The sequence below is a fragment of the Lethenteron reissneri genome, chromosome 4, assembly GCF_015708825.2.
Source record: "Lethenteron reissneri isolate LAM-NWPU_2019-01 chromosome 4, ASM1570882v1, whole genome shotgun sequence".
Classification (NCBI taxonomy): domain Eukaryota; kingdom Metazoa; phylum Chordata; class Hyperoartia; order Petromyzontiformes; family Petromyzontidae; genus Lethenteron; species Lethenteron reissneri.
Window position 1 is genome coordinate 10894076 of NC_083782.1, and position 12068 is coordinate 10906143.

The window sequence follows — 12068 nt, forward strand, 5'->3', positions numbered from 1 at the left end:
ACCACCCCCACCACCACCACCACCCCCACCACCACCATCACCTCCACCACCACCACCCCCACCTCCACCACCCCCACCACCACCTCCACCACCCCCACCACCACCCCCCCACCACCACCACCCCACCACCACCCCCACCACCACCACCACCACCACCACCACCACCACCACCACCCCACCACCACCACCACCACCCCACCACCACCCCACCACCACCACCACCCCACCACCACCCCCACCACCACCGCAGCCACACACCACCCCCACCACCACCACCACACCACCCACCCCCACCACCCACCACCACCTCCACCACCACCACCCCCACCCCCACCTCCACCCACCCCCACCACCACCTCCACCACCCCCACCACCCCCACCACCACCCCCACCACCACCACCACCCCCACCACCACCCCCACCACCACCACCACCACCACCACCACCCTCACCACCACCCCCACCCACCACCACCACCACCACCTCCACCACCCCCACCACCACCACCACCACCCCCACACCACCACCACCACCCCACCACCACCACCTCCACCACCACACCCCCACCACCATCACCACCACCACCCCCACCACCCCCACCCCCACCACCCCCACCACCCCCACCACCCACCACCACCTCCACCACCCCCCACCACCCCCACCACCACCACCACCTCCACCCCCTCCACCACCCCCACCACCCCCACCACCCCCACCACCACCACCCCCCCCCCACCACCCACCCACCACCCCCACCACCCCACCACCCACCACCCCCACCACCCACCACCCACCCCACCACCACCACCCCACCACCCCACCTCCACCACCCCCACCACCCCACCACCACCCACCCCCACCACCCCCACCACCACCACCTCACCACCCCACCACCCACCCACCACCCCCACCACCCACCACCCCACCACCACCCCACCACCACCACCACCCCCACCACCACCCCACCACCCCACCACCACCACCACCCACCACCCCCACCACCACCACCACCCCCACCACCACCACCCCCACCACCACCACCACCACCACCCCCACCACCACCATCACCTCCACCACCACCACCCCCACCTCCACCACCCCCACCACCACCTCCACCACCCCCACCACCCCCACCACACCCCCACCACCACCACCACCACCACCTCCACCACCACCCCCACCACCCCCACCACCACCCCCACCACCACCACCCCCACCACCCCCACCACCACCCCCACCACCCCCACCACCACCACCCCCACCACCACCACCACCACCCCCACCACCCCACCACCCCCACCACCTCCACCACCCCACCACCACCACCACCTCCACCCACCACCACCACCACCTCCACCACCCCCACCACCACCACCACCCCCACCCCCACCACCACCACCCCCACCACCACCACCACCACCACCCCCACCACCCCCACCGCGCGTTCCCTGGGCCTCGAGCAGAACGAATCGCGAGCTGCCCCGCTGTGGACAGTTCCATGCAGCAAGGCAGGTTGTCCACGAGAAAACGTCTCGTGGGTTCGGGGTCGCGTAAATGTGAATGTGTCGTACACCCACCTCCACCCGACACAGACAATTAGCGAGGTTTGTCACCTGAACAAACGCGTGCCAGTTTGCTACGACCTCAGCACACCGGTTGTGTGTTAGAGAGCAACCTCACGACGTTGACAATCGGAGTAACCTAACCAGTAACAGGTATAAATAATTTCATATCAACATAATACATTTTTATTTCCATTAAGTCATTGACACCCCCCCCCCCCCCTCCTCTGCCTGGGTCCTTCTCGCCTGTCGGTGCACAGTAATGACATCGCCATACCCTATTAAGACCACGGCCTCTTCATAATCCCTGGTAATGGCCTGATGAAGCTGGCTGTAATCACCGGCGAGACGGAGTGCTCCGTGTTAACGCTGCGGGTTCACGCTCCAACACTCGGCTGCGCTGCAGCACAGTCCGAACTGGCACGCTCTGCTCACGTGACACAGCCTCGGCTGTTGCCGTGTGGGTCCACGTCCCATTTACATCGACGCGATCTACACCCCCGGGGGGGGAGGGGGTGGGGAACGTCATCGTGAATCGCATTGGTGGCGAACGGGTCGTGTGTTAAATGACCGTAGGTTGTGTTGTCCGTTCGTTCTCAATCTTGATCAGCGTGCGCCGAGAGTTACTCTTAGTGCGAGGTGCTTTATGTAACCGGCGAGCGGACAAATTTGCGGAGCGTGCGCTGTTTTGAAGGGGACATTAATCTTAGCCGGCGCGTTCGCCCCGATACTTCACAAGGGATTCCACGGGAGGGGAAAAAAAGAATAATAAGATTGAAAAAAAGCATTTAAAAAATAATGTGACCCTCATTAAATTTGGGGGAGGTTTGTAATTGGTAGAAAAAATATGTAGAAGCTCCCACGCAGACATTGTCGAAATGATGCACAGTTGGTGACAATGTTTGTGGCTAAAATGGTGTGAGGACTGAATTGGGGAGATTCTGTGTGTGGCTCACGGGAGATTATTCCTCCAAATGCAGCCGCCCTGCCATGAGACTGCACGCACTCGTCCCCACACTGTCACCGGGATTCACGCAAGGGTAAAGGTGCAGCCCTGCAATGCCGTGGCGCAGTAACGACATTGTCAGCTCAGGTGAGGCCCCAATATTTGATTTGTCTCGCACAGTCGCATCCGGGATGTGACAGAGCCGAACAGCGCCACTCGTGCCGCTCACGGCCTCGAACACTTCACGCTGTAGGGGCGCCACGTGTCGTAAGTTGGTTGTCCTTTTACTCTGTCGTTGAAGTCATCTCATGGTGGTTGTCAGTGGGGCCCCAACTCGTAGCTTTGGTTACGAGTTGGGGGTAGGGGGCAGCCCCTACCCCCGGTGTTTTCATCGGACCACAGATAAAGAAGATGCTGGAGTGCAATGAATTCCCCAAAAAGCTCACTAGTAAGGAGAAAGTGGCTTGGAACAGCTTTGTCGCAGTGGTTCGTGGCTTCCTGGGCAATCACAAGGTCGAAAACTATGGGGAGCTGGTTGAGACTTGTTAAGAACTACGGCACAATGGGCTGTAGGATGTCCCTCAAAGTCCATATCCTTGATGCTGATCTTGATAAATTCAAGAACATGGGAGCGTACTTGGAGGAGCAAAGCGAGCACTTCCACCAGGATGTACTGGACTTTGAAGGCCGCTAACGAAGGACAGTGTAACGAGAACATGATGGGAAACGACATTTGGGGCCGATTCGTGAAAGTGATTTACAGTATAATCGTAAATCTCAAAAAACTACTCACTTCTAAATATTTGGTCGTATTTTTTGTATTACTTTAGTATAAATACATGTTAGTTTTGATTCGTATGTTGTTTTTTGCTGACTTTGTGAACGAAAAAACACAAATTCGCCCGTTTTCTCATTGAAAATAGGTACATTTCTAAATATCACTGTCCTAGTCACTAAAGCAAAGTTTGTGGGGAATAATAGCCATTTTCTATACTTTTTAGGCATAAGCAATTATGAAATAACACTACCCAGGAACAACAATTGTGTTACGTGGTGTAATCATAGAACAGAGCATGGTCCTCGTGTTTAGCTTGTTGGTTGCTGTGGTGCAATGACAGTTCCAGAACGTTCCCACCCACTGAAGAAGCTCAACCCCCCCCCCCCCCACAGACCCGAATGCCCTCTTCTCGTGTCCTCTTCTCGTGTCCTGCAACCACAGTGACGTATGTCGCCATGATCGGCCTCATGGTGACGTGGCCCGGTCTGCAGCCCTGGCGAGGTCCTGCATGGTGCACGGCTCTGCAGGAGCCGACAGACCCGACAGGCGCTCCGTGGTCTGTCTCCTCACAGCAAGTCCACACGTGCGTCAGTGCCACTGGAGGAGCCCCACCTCCACCTCTTGACTTGTGAGCTGCCCACTTCCGTTCCAAGTTCGCGTGCGAGTGGGTGGGTGGTTGTTTGATACCCGTTCAAGGCCAACACGTGATGATTATCTGAACCGGTTCTGGGCCTCACCCTAGGTTGACTCAGCCTCAAATGAGTACCTGGTGCAGTGTGTAAATATGGCCACTTAGGGAGACAAAGGCGGCCGGGAGTTGTTCTGGCCACCCAATCCCTCGTGTGCCGTGCCAGCCTTAATAGGTGCTCGCTAACAGCACTTGCCCCAAGTCTGTCGAAGGCTGCAATGGGGGATCTTTGTCTTTGTGAGTGATTGGGCGTGTGGGTAGGTGAGTGAATGGGTGTGAGTGGATGGGATGTATTCAGAAACATGTACATTATTTGGCTGCTATAAAGTCCACAAGATAAACCGCTTTTCTGAGCTATCATTTGTAGCCAGGTCGCTTATGTGCTCAGTGGGGGCTTTACCTGGTAATATTAAATATAAAAAGTTTAAGTTTCATTTGTATATTTTAAGTGATTTATTTACCTGTCCTATACTTTGCACTCCTTTCGTGTTTGTGGATTGTTTGTTGCAACACTTTCGACCCGCCCCGACTTGGACATCTGTGAAAAAGAGCTTTGTCGCTCATCGGATTCCTGCTGCAGTATATTCTGACTGTGGATTCCGATCAGCGCGTTCACCCCCACCCCCCCTCCTTTGCTGCCGACTGCCGCTTGAAGGCGAATGGCGAGCGTCCCCAAGCAGCTGGGAGCGGGGGTCGTCGTCCTTCTCGGCGCCGGCGGTCGCGCGTTCCGAAACGCCGTCGATGTCCGTCGTGGCGCCCGCGGCGCTGGTGCCGAGCTCCCCGCTCGCCACGCGTCCAGTCGCGTGGCCCTCGGCGCTGTTTCTTCAGCGGCTCCGTTTCCACTGCAAAGATGAAATGTTCGCCAGCGTACAGCTGACCCATACCCTGAAGGAGAGTCCTCCAAATTGCTAAATGTTGAGGTTGCAATCATTTGTTCTGCAACTTGCAGGTTTAACTGAACAATTACAATCGGCGCGTTATTAAACGCCGTCACACGCGCGACGAGTTATGTACCTTGAACTTCTTTCGCACCGTACGCAGCCAACCGTGCTAATCCGAGGTGCGGGTGGAAGGGGGGTGGCGCTTAATGACATAAAATTGAATGAGATCATTACCCGACCAAAAATAAATAAATTAGGAGTCGATTGCGATGCAAATTGCGAAAAAATTAAGCAATTCATAATCCGATTGCTTCGCCTTGAATATACACCGGGGATTGTTACGTGATTTAACAGTACAGTATGTAATATTTAACAGTACAGTACGTAATATTTAACAGTACAGTATGTAATGAAGATACTACTGGAGTGCAGCGGTACAAATTGGTCGGTGAGACTGGGCCAGGCAGAAGAGTTTTTAGAACATAGCATTAAGAGGATTCACTATTCATCTTGCTTCACCCATCAAAGTCTTACCGAGTCTTGCAACTCTTCAGGAGACTCCTGTCACGTTTTCGCAGTGGGGGGGGGGGGGTACAATGATTGCTTTGTCTAACCCCAATTTAGTCATTGCAGTTGTTGTTTTTCAAATCTGAATCATGATGCCAGCACACAAAGGCCTCCTCTTGCAAATGATGTCACGAAATGTGACGTCTACTATGAGGCAGATGGCTTCAATTTTATGGTTTGTTGCATCTGCAGTATTAACCAGGGCGGTCCCTGGAATCGAACTGAACCTCTACAACAATCGGCCAATTTGTTACCGCTAGGCCATGCCACACCTGGACTTAACTTGAGAAAAATGCCACCTCTTAAAGCTTATGCGTAGCAGTTTGCCCCGCAATGACCATGACTGTGTGACAAGAGAGCTGGTGGGAGAGAGCTGCCCTCTGTTGAATGCATCAGAGGTCAATCGAAGGAACGTCAGATGCTGTTCTGCGATATCCACTTTCACGACACATTGTCACGCACGGGGGCCTGCGCTGCTCGAGATCCGAATGGATGTTCGTCTCACGACGTGATAACTTACAACACGATGTGGATGAAATTAAAAGTGAAACGGGGGGGGGGGGGGGGGGCGGAAACAAAAAGTTATTTTAATAATCCTTTTAAAATCACAAAGAGATTTGAAAATCAGTGCCCTTATACCGAGCTTCGAGCCACTGATGCTGAGAAAGTGGCCTCATGTTACCACAGCTCCCGGGCAAGGCTATTAAATCCGAAGATCCAGTCAATCAGCTCGCTAAAGCCGCGACACACGTAACACAGCGCAGTGCTTGTGTATGCCCTCCATGACTGCGGTAGAGAATCCGATGATCGAGTACGCTTATAAATCTGCGTCGCTCGGTTAATTAGTTTAATTCCAGGTCCTACTGAAGCGGGCTGAGGCGCAGTAGCGCGTGATGAAATAATACTTATAAAAATCAAGAGGTCACCATGGCCACCGTCACCGCCTCCTCTCTGCCGAATCCCGCAACTGCTGAACAGTTGACACCCAACACTGAAGGGTCTGCCCCTCGCAATATCCCACCATCTGGCCTTAAAGTCTATCCCCCTGGTCGGCATTCTCTGGGTGCTACTCCAATGGCCGTCTCGGTTACCTGCCCTTCCACATTCTGCACGCGCCCCCCACCCTTCACAAACCTCTCCCAGATTACATCCTGCAACATTCTTAATGCAACATTTCTACTTTTATGCATGCGCCTGTACTCAAAGGCAGGAAGAAATTTTTCCAGAGTTGCTTGGGAAAAGTCCATCTCTCGAACCCGTAATAACACGGACATTACGACCGAGTAGGTTGTGTGTTGTTCTGTACAATGTCCAACGTTTCACTCAGAGTGCTGGAAGCATCTTCAGGAACTCGGTTCAGACATGTCAGCCGTCTGTTCAGCATAATAATTTCTGCAGCCTCATGCCATCACCATAGGTTGTCTATTCAGCACTGGCCAAACAGGTTTCCTTTACAAACGCCGGCTGTGTGCATGCTTGTGTTCTTTAACAGATCTCTAACATTAAACACGTGGTATCACATAATTGCAATTAATGTAAATGAATGACTTTGCAACCTTACACAAGTCATGTGTGTGGTGAAAATATAATCCCCTCGCCACGAAACCCCCAGGGAAATCATTTCATACTGCACTTGCGTTTTATGCGACGGCACATCATTAATCTGCATTTATTGCTTAAAGGGCCACCCCTGCTGCTAAGCAAAATACTTCAAACTTTGTTGCAATACGACAATGAAATGGGAGAAAACAGCAGGTGCTCCTTTAAGGCAAAGTTTTTGTTACGCGGGGAACAGTGGTGAGTGTTTAATGAGTGTCTGATCAGGACAACAGGAGAAAAATGAGGATTCATTATTTTATTTTCACCAGAGGCACAGCAGACGTGGTTTACTTCTGGGTCAGAAGATGCAACAAAAGATTTCCACCGCAAAAAAACAACCACACAAACCGACTTCTCCTTCGCTGGTCCTTTCAAAAAACAGCAGTAGCCTCCCACCCCACCCCAGTGCTTGGAACAGCATTTATAGAAATAATCGCCGTCACTTAAATTTTTTTGTCAAACCACAGTGTGCGCCCAATACACAGAAAGGGCGAGCAATTAACAAACACGGGAGGCTGCGGGCGAGACTACAATGACGCCCACTCGCCCGTGTGTCTGTGCGGATGATTGCGACAGTTCAGGCTTTGCCGAGTGCCACGTTCGTCCCGTTGCCAGACTCGTTAAAGCGCAAGAATTTCAAGTTACCATTGACCTACAAAAGTGACTTTTTTTTTGCCTAAGAGCAATCAACCAGGTCAATTTAAAGAAGGAACCTCACGCATGGCAAATAATAATATGAAATTGCAAAACTTGAATCGAACAACCTCTCATAAGAAGGACCAACCCCAATTAAACCCTTGCAAGGAATCACATACATCAAGCGATAAATGGTTGCGGCGCGCGTCCCCCACCCCTCCCCCCGCCCCAAAAGAAGAGCGAGAACGGCGAGTAACATTGTTAAAAAATAAACATACCCACACAAAGTGCGGCGATGCGCTCTAGTGAACGCTGCTACTTCTACTCTACGCGGAAAATGAAGATGCTGTCAAAAGTAAATCCCGTGGCCAGATCGAACCCGGGGACCCAGTGTCAGTGTAGTGTCAGCGGGGAGAAGAAGTGACGGCACTGACGCTCTGCGATGCGTGAGGCCGCCCCCCCCCCCTCCCCCCGGGGGGGCTGCAGGGCCCAACGTGAGTGATGCCTTGGCTGAGAAATGACAACTGCTCGGGGAGGGGGAGAGGGAAGCGAGGGATGAGTGATATCTTACCTATGGAACCGGCGCACAGCGTTTTACAGAGGGGGAGGGTGGGGGAGGGGAAGTGTTATTACGGTCTAAGGAGAGCCCCCTGCTCTGACCTTTCCAACCGTCATTATGGGACCAATGCCCTGCCTGTTGCATCCATTAGTCAAGGGCGCCGCTGGATTTTTATTAATTTCGTAGGCGACTGCCGGGGTGGATCCCGCGATGTCAATTCAAGCGACGCGTCTGATGCGTGCCAAGTGTGTAGGCGGGCACGCGGTGCACGCTGGGAAGCTGGATTAGCGAGACGACGTTGGAACTTGAGGGACAGGGGGAGTGGTCTGTAACCAATCAAAAGAGAGCGGCGTTACGGGGCGGCCAAGAACGTTGGGCAACAATCGCCACCACCACTACATCTGTATCAGCCCCAGCATACAACATCTTTACCTATACCAGTCCAAATGTAATGTGCGCTGTTGATCTTCAATGTGGATGGCCAATCTAATAGAACACATTCGGGGAAAAGCGGATACCAATTACGTGACAATTGGCTTCACCTCAGGAGTCAGGGGCCAAGTGCCCTCGGCCACCCTCAGTTCCACGCAGCGTGCACTGCGCGCGTGTCCACGGAACCCTGCGTGCATGCAACACGAGCACGGTCCCCGGCTGATGTCGGTGTTTTGGTCCGCAAGGAAAGAACAAGGGAAGACGCCACCGCCACGCCGTCTCAACGCTTGGCACTGGGTGGCGGGGCGAGGGACGGACTCGTCGACCCCTAGGAATTCAGTTACCGGCATTGGGGGTTAACGACAGCCGTGGGGTTGAAGAGGGGGGGGCAAGACAAGACACGCACGGCCGAGGGAGCCACTCCCTCCGCTAAGGGCAGTTAGTCTCGGGAATGTGTAGCTGGATGGGAGCGTGTGCTGCAGTTGACAATAGGGGGGGGGGGGGGGGATCTGGACGAGTGCATAGTTCCATGTGGATGATGCGACTAAAGCCCTGGGCTGTGTGGGGGCGGTGGGGGTTGCCTGTGGTCCGGGGGTAGGACGCGTTGTTTGTAGTCCTAGCCGTAGAGGTCATCGTCCGCATCCTCGTGGTACAGATTGCCGCTGCCACCGCTCCCGCTGGGGCCCTGGTTGGGGGCCGTGCCACCCTGAGATGCCCCCGGGAACCTGCAACGCACAAAGGGGGTGGGGGGGGTGGGGGTGGTGGTGGTGGGCGAGGGGTGAGTGGGAGAGGTGGTGGTGGTAGGCGAGGGATGGGGGTGGTGGGCGAGGGGTGGGTGGGAGAGGACGAACCGTGATTACGACGCATCTCGCCGACGGGCCGGCAATCATCCATTACAATATTGGCTCCGAAACGCACACCTCCGCCGGCGCCATTGGCGTATATTCCACATCGCCAAGGTGGGAGCCGGTGTAGTCCACCACTCGTAGGACACCCCTCTAAAGACTTGGACTATTCATTGTATAGGTCCCGGATGGTTCATGGGGCCCGAGTTAAGGACCTCAATGATTGAGAGTCGAGGGCTCCATCTGCAGTATCTACGTCACCTGGCCGGATTGATAAATCCTCACCGGCCATGATCAATCCACTGCTGGATGGTGATGACACATGCGGCGAAACGTGACGGATTTGACAGCAAATGGCACGCGCGGCATGACGCAAATGCGCATCTGACGACAGGAAGGGGGAACGCCGCCATCTTCCCGTGACGACAAAGCCGAGGGCACAATTAGAAATCGGCAGCGAAAAAAACTAAAATATAAAAAGGCGACAATAAGTTTCACACACAGGCGCACTTTGTGGCAGCGGCTGCCAGGAGGGACCTTTCCTCGAGCCGCCTCGATCGCAGCATTGCCGTGGCGGCACGTGGAGGATGCGTGGAAGCGCTCGCTGACAAACTATGGGCGCACGCCGCCAGCTCCCTCCTCCGCGGTGTGCAAACGCTACCGAGGCGGTTTCCGTGAACCAGTGGAAACTGCAGCCAAGGACTTGCACACCCCCCCTCCCTTCCCCGTGTCATCATACAGCAACAGAATCAGGCGGGAGACCTGGTGATGCCTGAATTAGGGTTCTGCGGTGGTGAGATGTTAACTCCCTCACCTGGCATACAAGAGTTTGTGGGTTTGATCCCAAAACCCACGCCTGCTTTATTGAGCTATCATTTGTGACCAGGTCGCTTCTGAAAAAGTTCTATATAGCTTAGTGGGCTTAGCTAATAAAAAACATTTAGTTTAGTTTCAAACAGCAGTCGGCAACAAAAGAGTGAATGCGCGGAAGCGTGGCTGATCTAGCATCTCATCCACTCACGCACTCACCCATAAGCCCATTCACTCACCTACTCAAACACTCACCCAATCACTCACAAAAACAAAGCTCCCCCGTATAGCCTTCGACAGACTGTTGGGGCAAGTGCTGTTGGCGAGTACCAATTAAGAACAGCATGCTGCAGAAGACGGATGTGGTCAATCCCGCCACGCTCGGGCACCTTTGATTCCTCAATGCTAATGTACACACGCTATACAAGTTACTCGTGTCAGGCTGGGTCGACCGAGAGGAGGCCTCAGAGTAAGTTCAGATACCGCCGGCCAATTATGCAAGCCATGGCAGGGAATCGGTCTGTTCGCCAGGATCGTAGAGCAGTGCTTCAAACAACTAAGTCACGGCCCTCCACACGGAGAGACGCGCAAACATAATAAACAAAGATCCCCACCTCCCGCTAACTCCTGGCCGCCTGTCTCCCCAGTGTTAATGTTTACACACTGCACCAGTAAGTGATTTAAGGCGGAACCGACATAAGGAAGGCCCAGTTAAATGTCGCCTGTTATTGGTCGTGAACGGGAAACACAAAAACACACGCAAATATTTACTATTTTTATTTTACCAGGTAAGGCCCACTGAGCTACGTGGCTCTTTTACAGAAGTGACCTGGATACAAATGATAGTTCAACGAAGTGGCTCATCATGTGGAAATATATAGCAGCCAAATACTCTAAACGCATGTTTCTAAACATGGAGGGCAAAACCTATGCGACCACGGGGAGAGACATGCAAACTCCAAATATACAGGAGTCAGGGTCAGGATCGAATCCCCGATCTCCTGTATACCAGGCGAGGTAGTTAACGTCTCGCCACCGTGGCATACACACATACTTCAGACGCAGCGGACGTTAACGTGATATGTGAGAAAAGCAGCTTCAAGTGGCGGCATTTGGAGTACGTGGAAAGGTTGGAGTAATTACAACCTCAATATACGACAATCATCTTCTATGCCGAGGAAGTCCTCAAGCGAGTCGAATATTTTTTCACACTTTCCAACTACGGTTTACAGTGTTAATTCGTTATGTCAGTGTATCTATCTGTCCTGCTTGGGTTAATTTTACCATACTTCAGCATACTTGTCAGTGTTGATTGGTGAGCTTAGATATTGCTGCAATGTTCGCAGATGCCCACAACGTAGTACCAAAGCAGCCTGTAAAAGCCTGCTTAACCACATGGTGGTTGCCTATGCAAGCACTGTCCAAGCCTCAAACCTGCTGAGCTTCTGAGATGTCATTAAGAGATTTGGTGGTGCATGGCAGGCAAATTGGTCACAGGCCAACTTAATCTGTGCAAGGACAGAATTTCACACGTGTTATTACTTTTTTTTGCCAACATAACAAAGTTTGTTTACAGTGCTTTTCCCTTCCTAGCAGCAGCATACTTTCCTTAACCACACAAATCACCATCAGAAGCACAAAGGGCCTCATGGCGAGTTTCCTTGCAGTTCGCGTTGGCCTAATTTACGTTTCAGACTTTCGCACGCCCGTTGCCAATTAGAGCGCGAGAACACACACACAAAGCACCAAATTAGGAAGCTTGAAT

The 12068-nt window shown here is 53.3% G+C and overlaps 1 protein-coding gene and 1 long non-coding RNA gene across 2 annotated transcripts in view; one reads left to right on the top strand and one right to left on the bottom strand.

Annotated features, from left to right (window-relative positions):
- The window catches only part of LOC133350912 (uncharacterized), a 9202-nt gene extending 4434 nt beyond the window's left edge, over positions 1-4768 (top strand). Inside the window, exons 2-3 of the long non-coding RNA XR_009756121.1 lie at positions 3679-3914; positions 4630-4768. This is a non-coding gene — a long non-coding RNA (uncharacterized LOC133350912). The remainder of the gene's footprint in view (positions 1-3678; positions 3915-4629) is intronic.
- Positions 4769-7262: 2494 nt separating this feature from the next.
- The window catches only part of LOC133350548 (transitional endoplasmic reticulum ATPase), a 71484-nt gene continuing 66678 nt past the window's right edge, over positions 7263-12068 (bottom strand). The window contains exon 18 of the mRNA XM_061564990.1: positions 7263-9373. Within this exon, the coding sequence (XP_061420974.1) occupies positions 9265-9373 (109 nt within the window). The 3' untranslated portion in view covers positions 7263-9264. The remainder of the gene's footprint in view (positions 9374-12068) is intronic.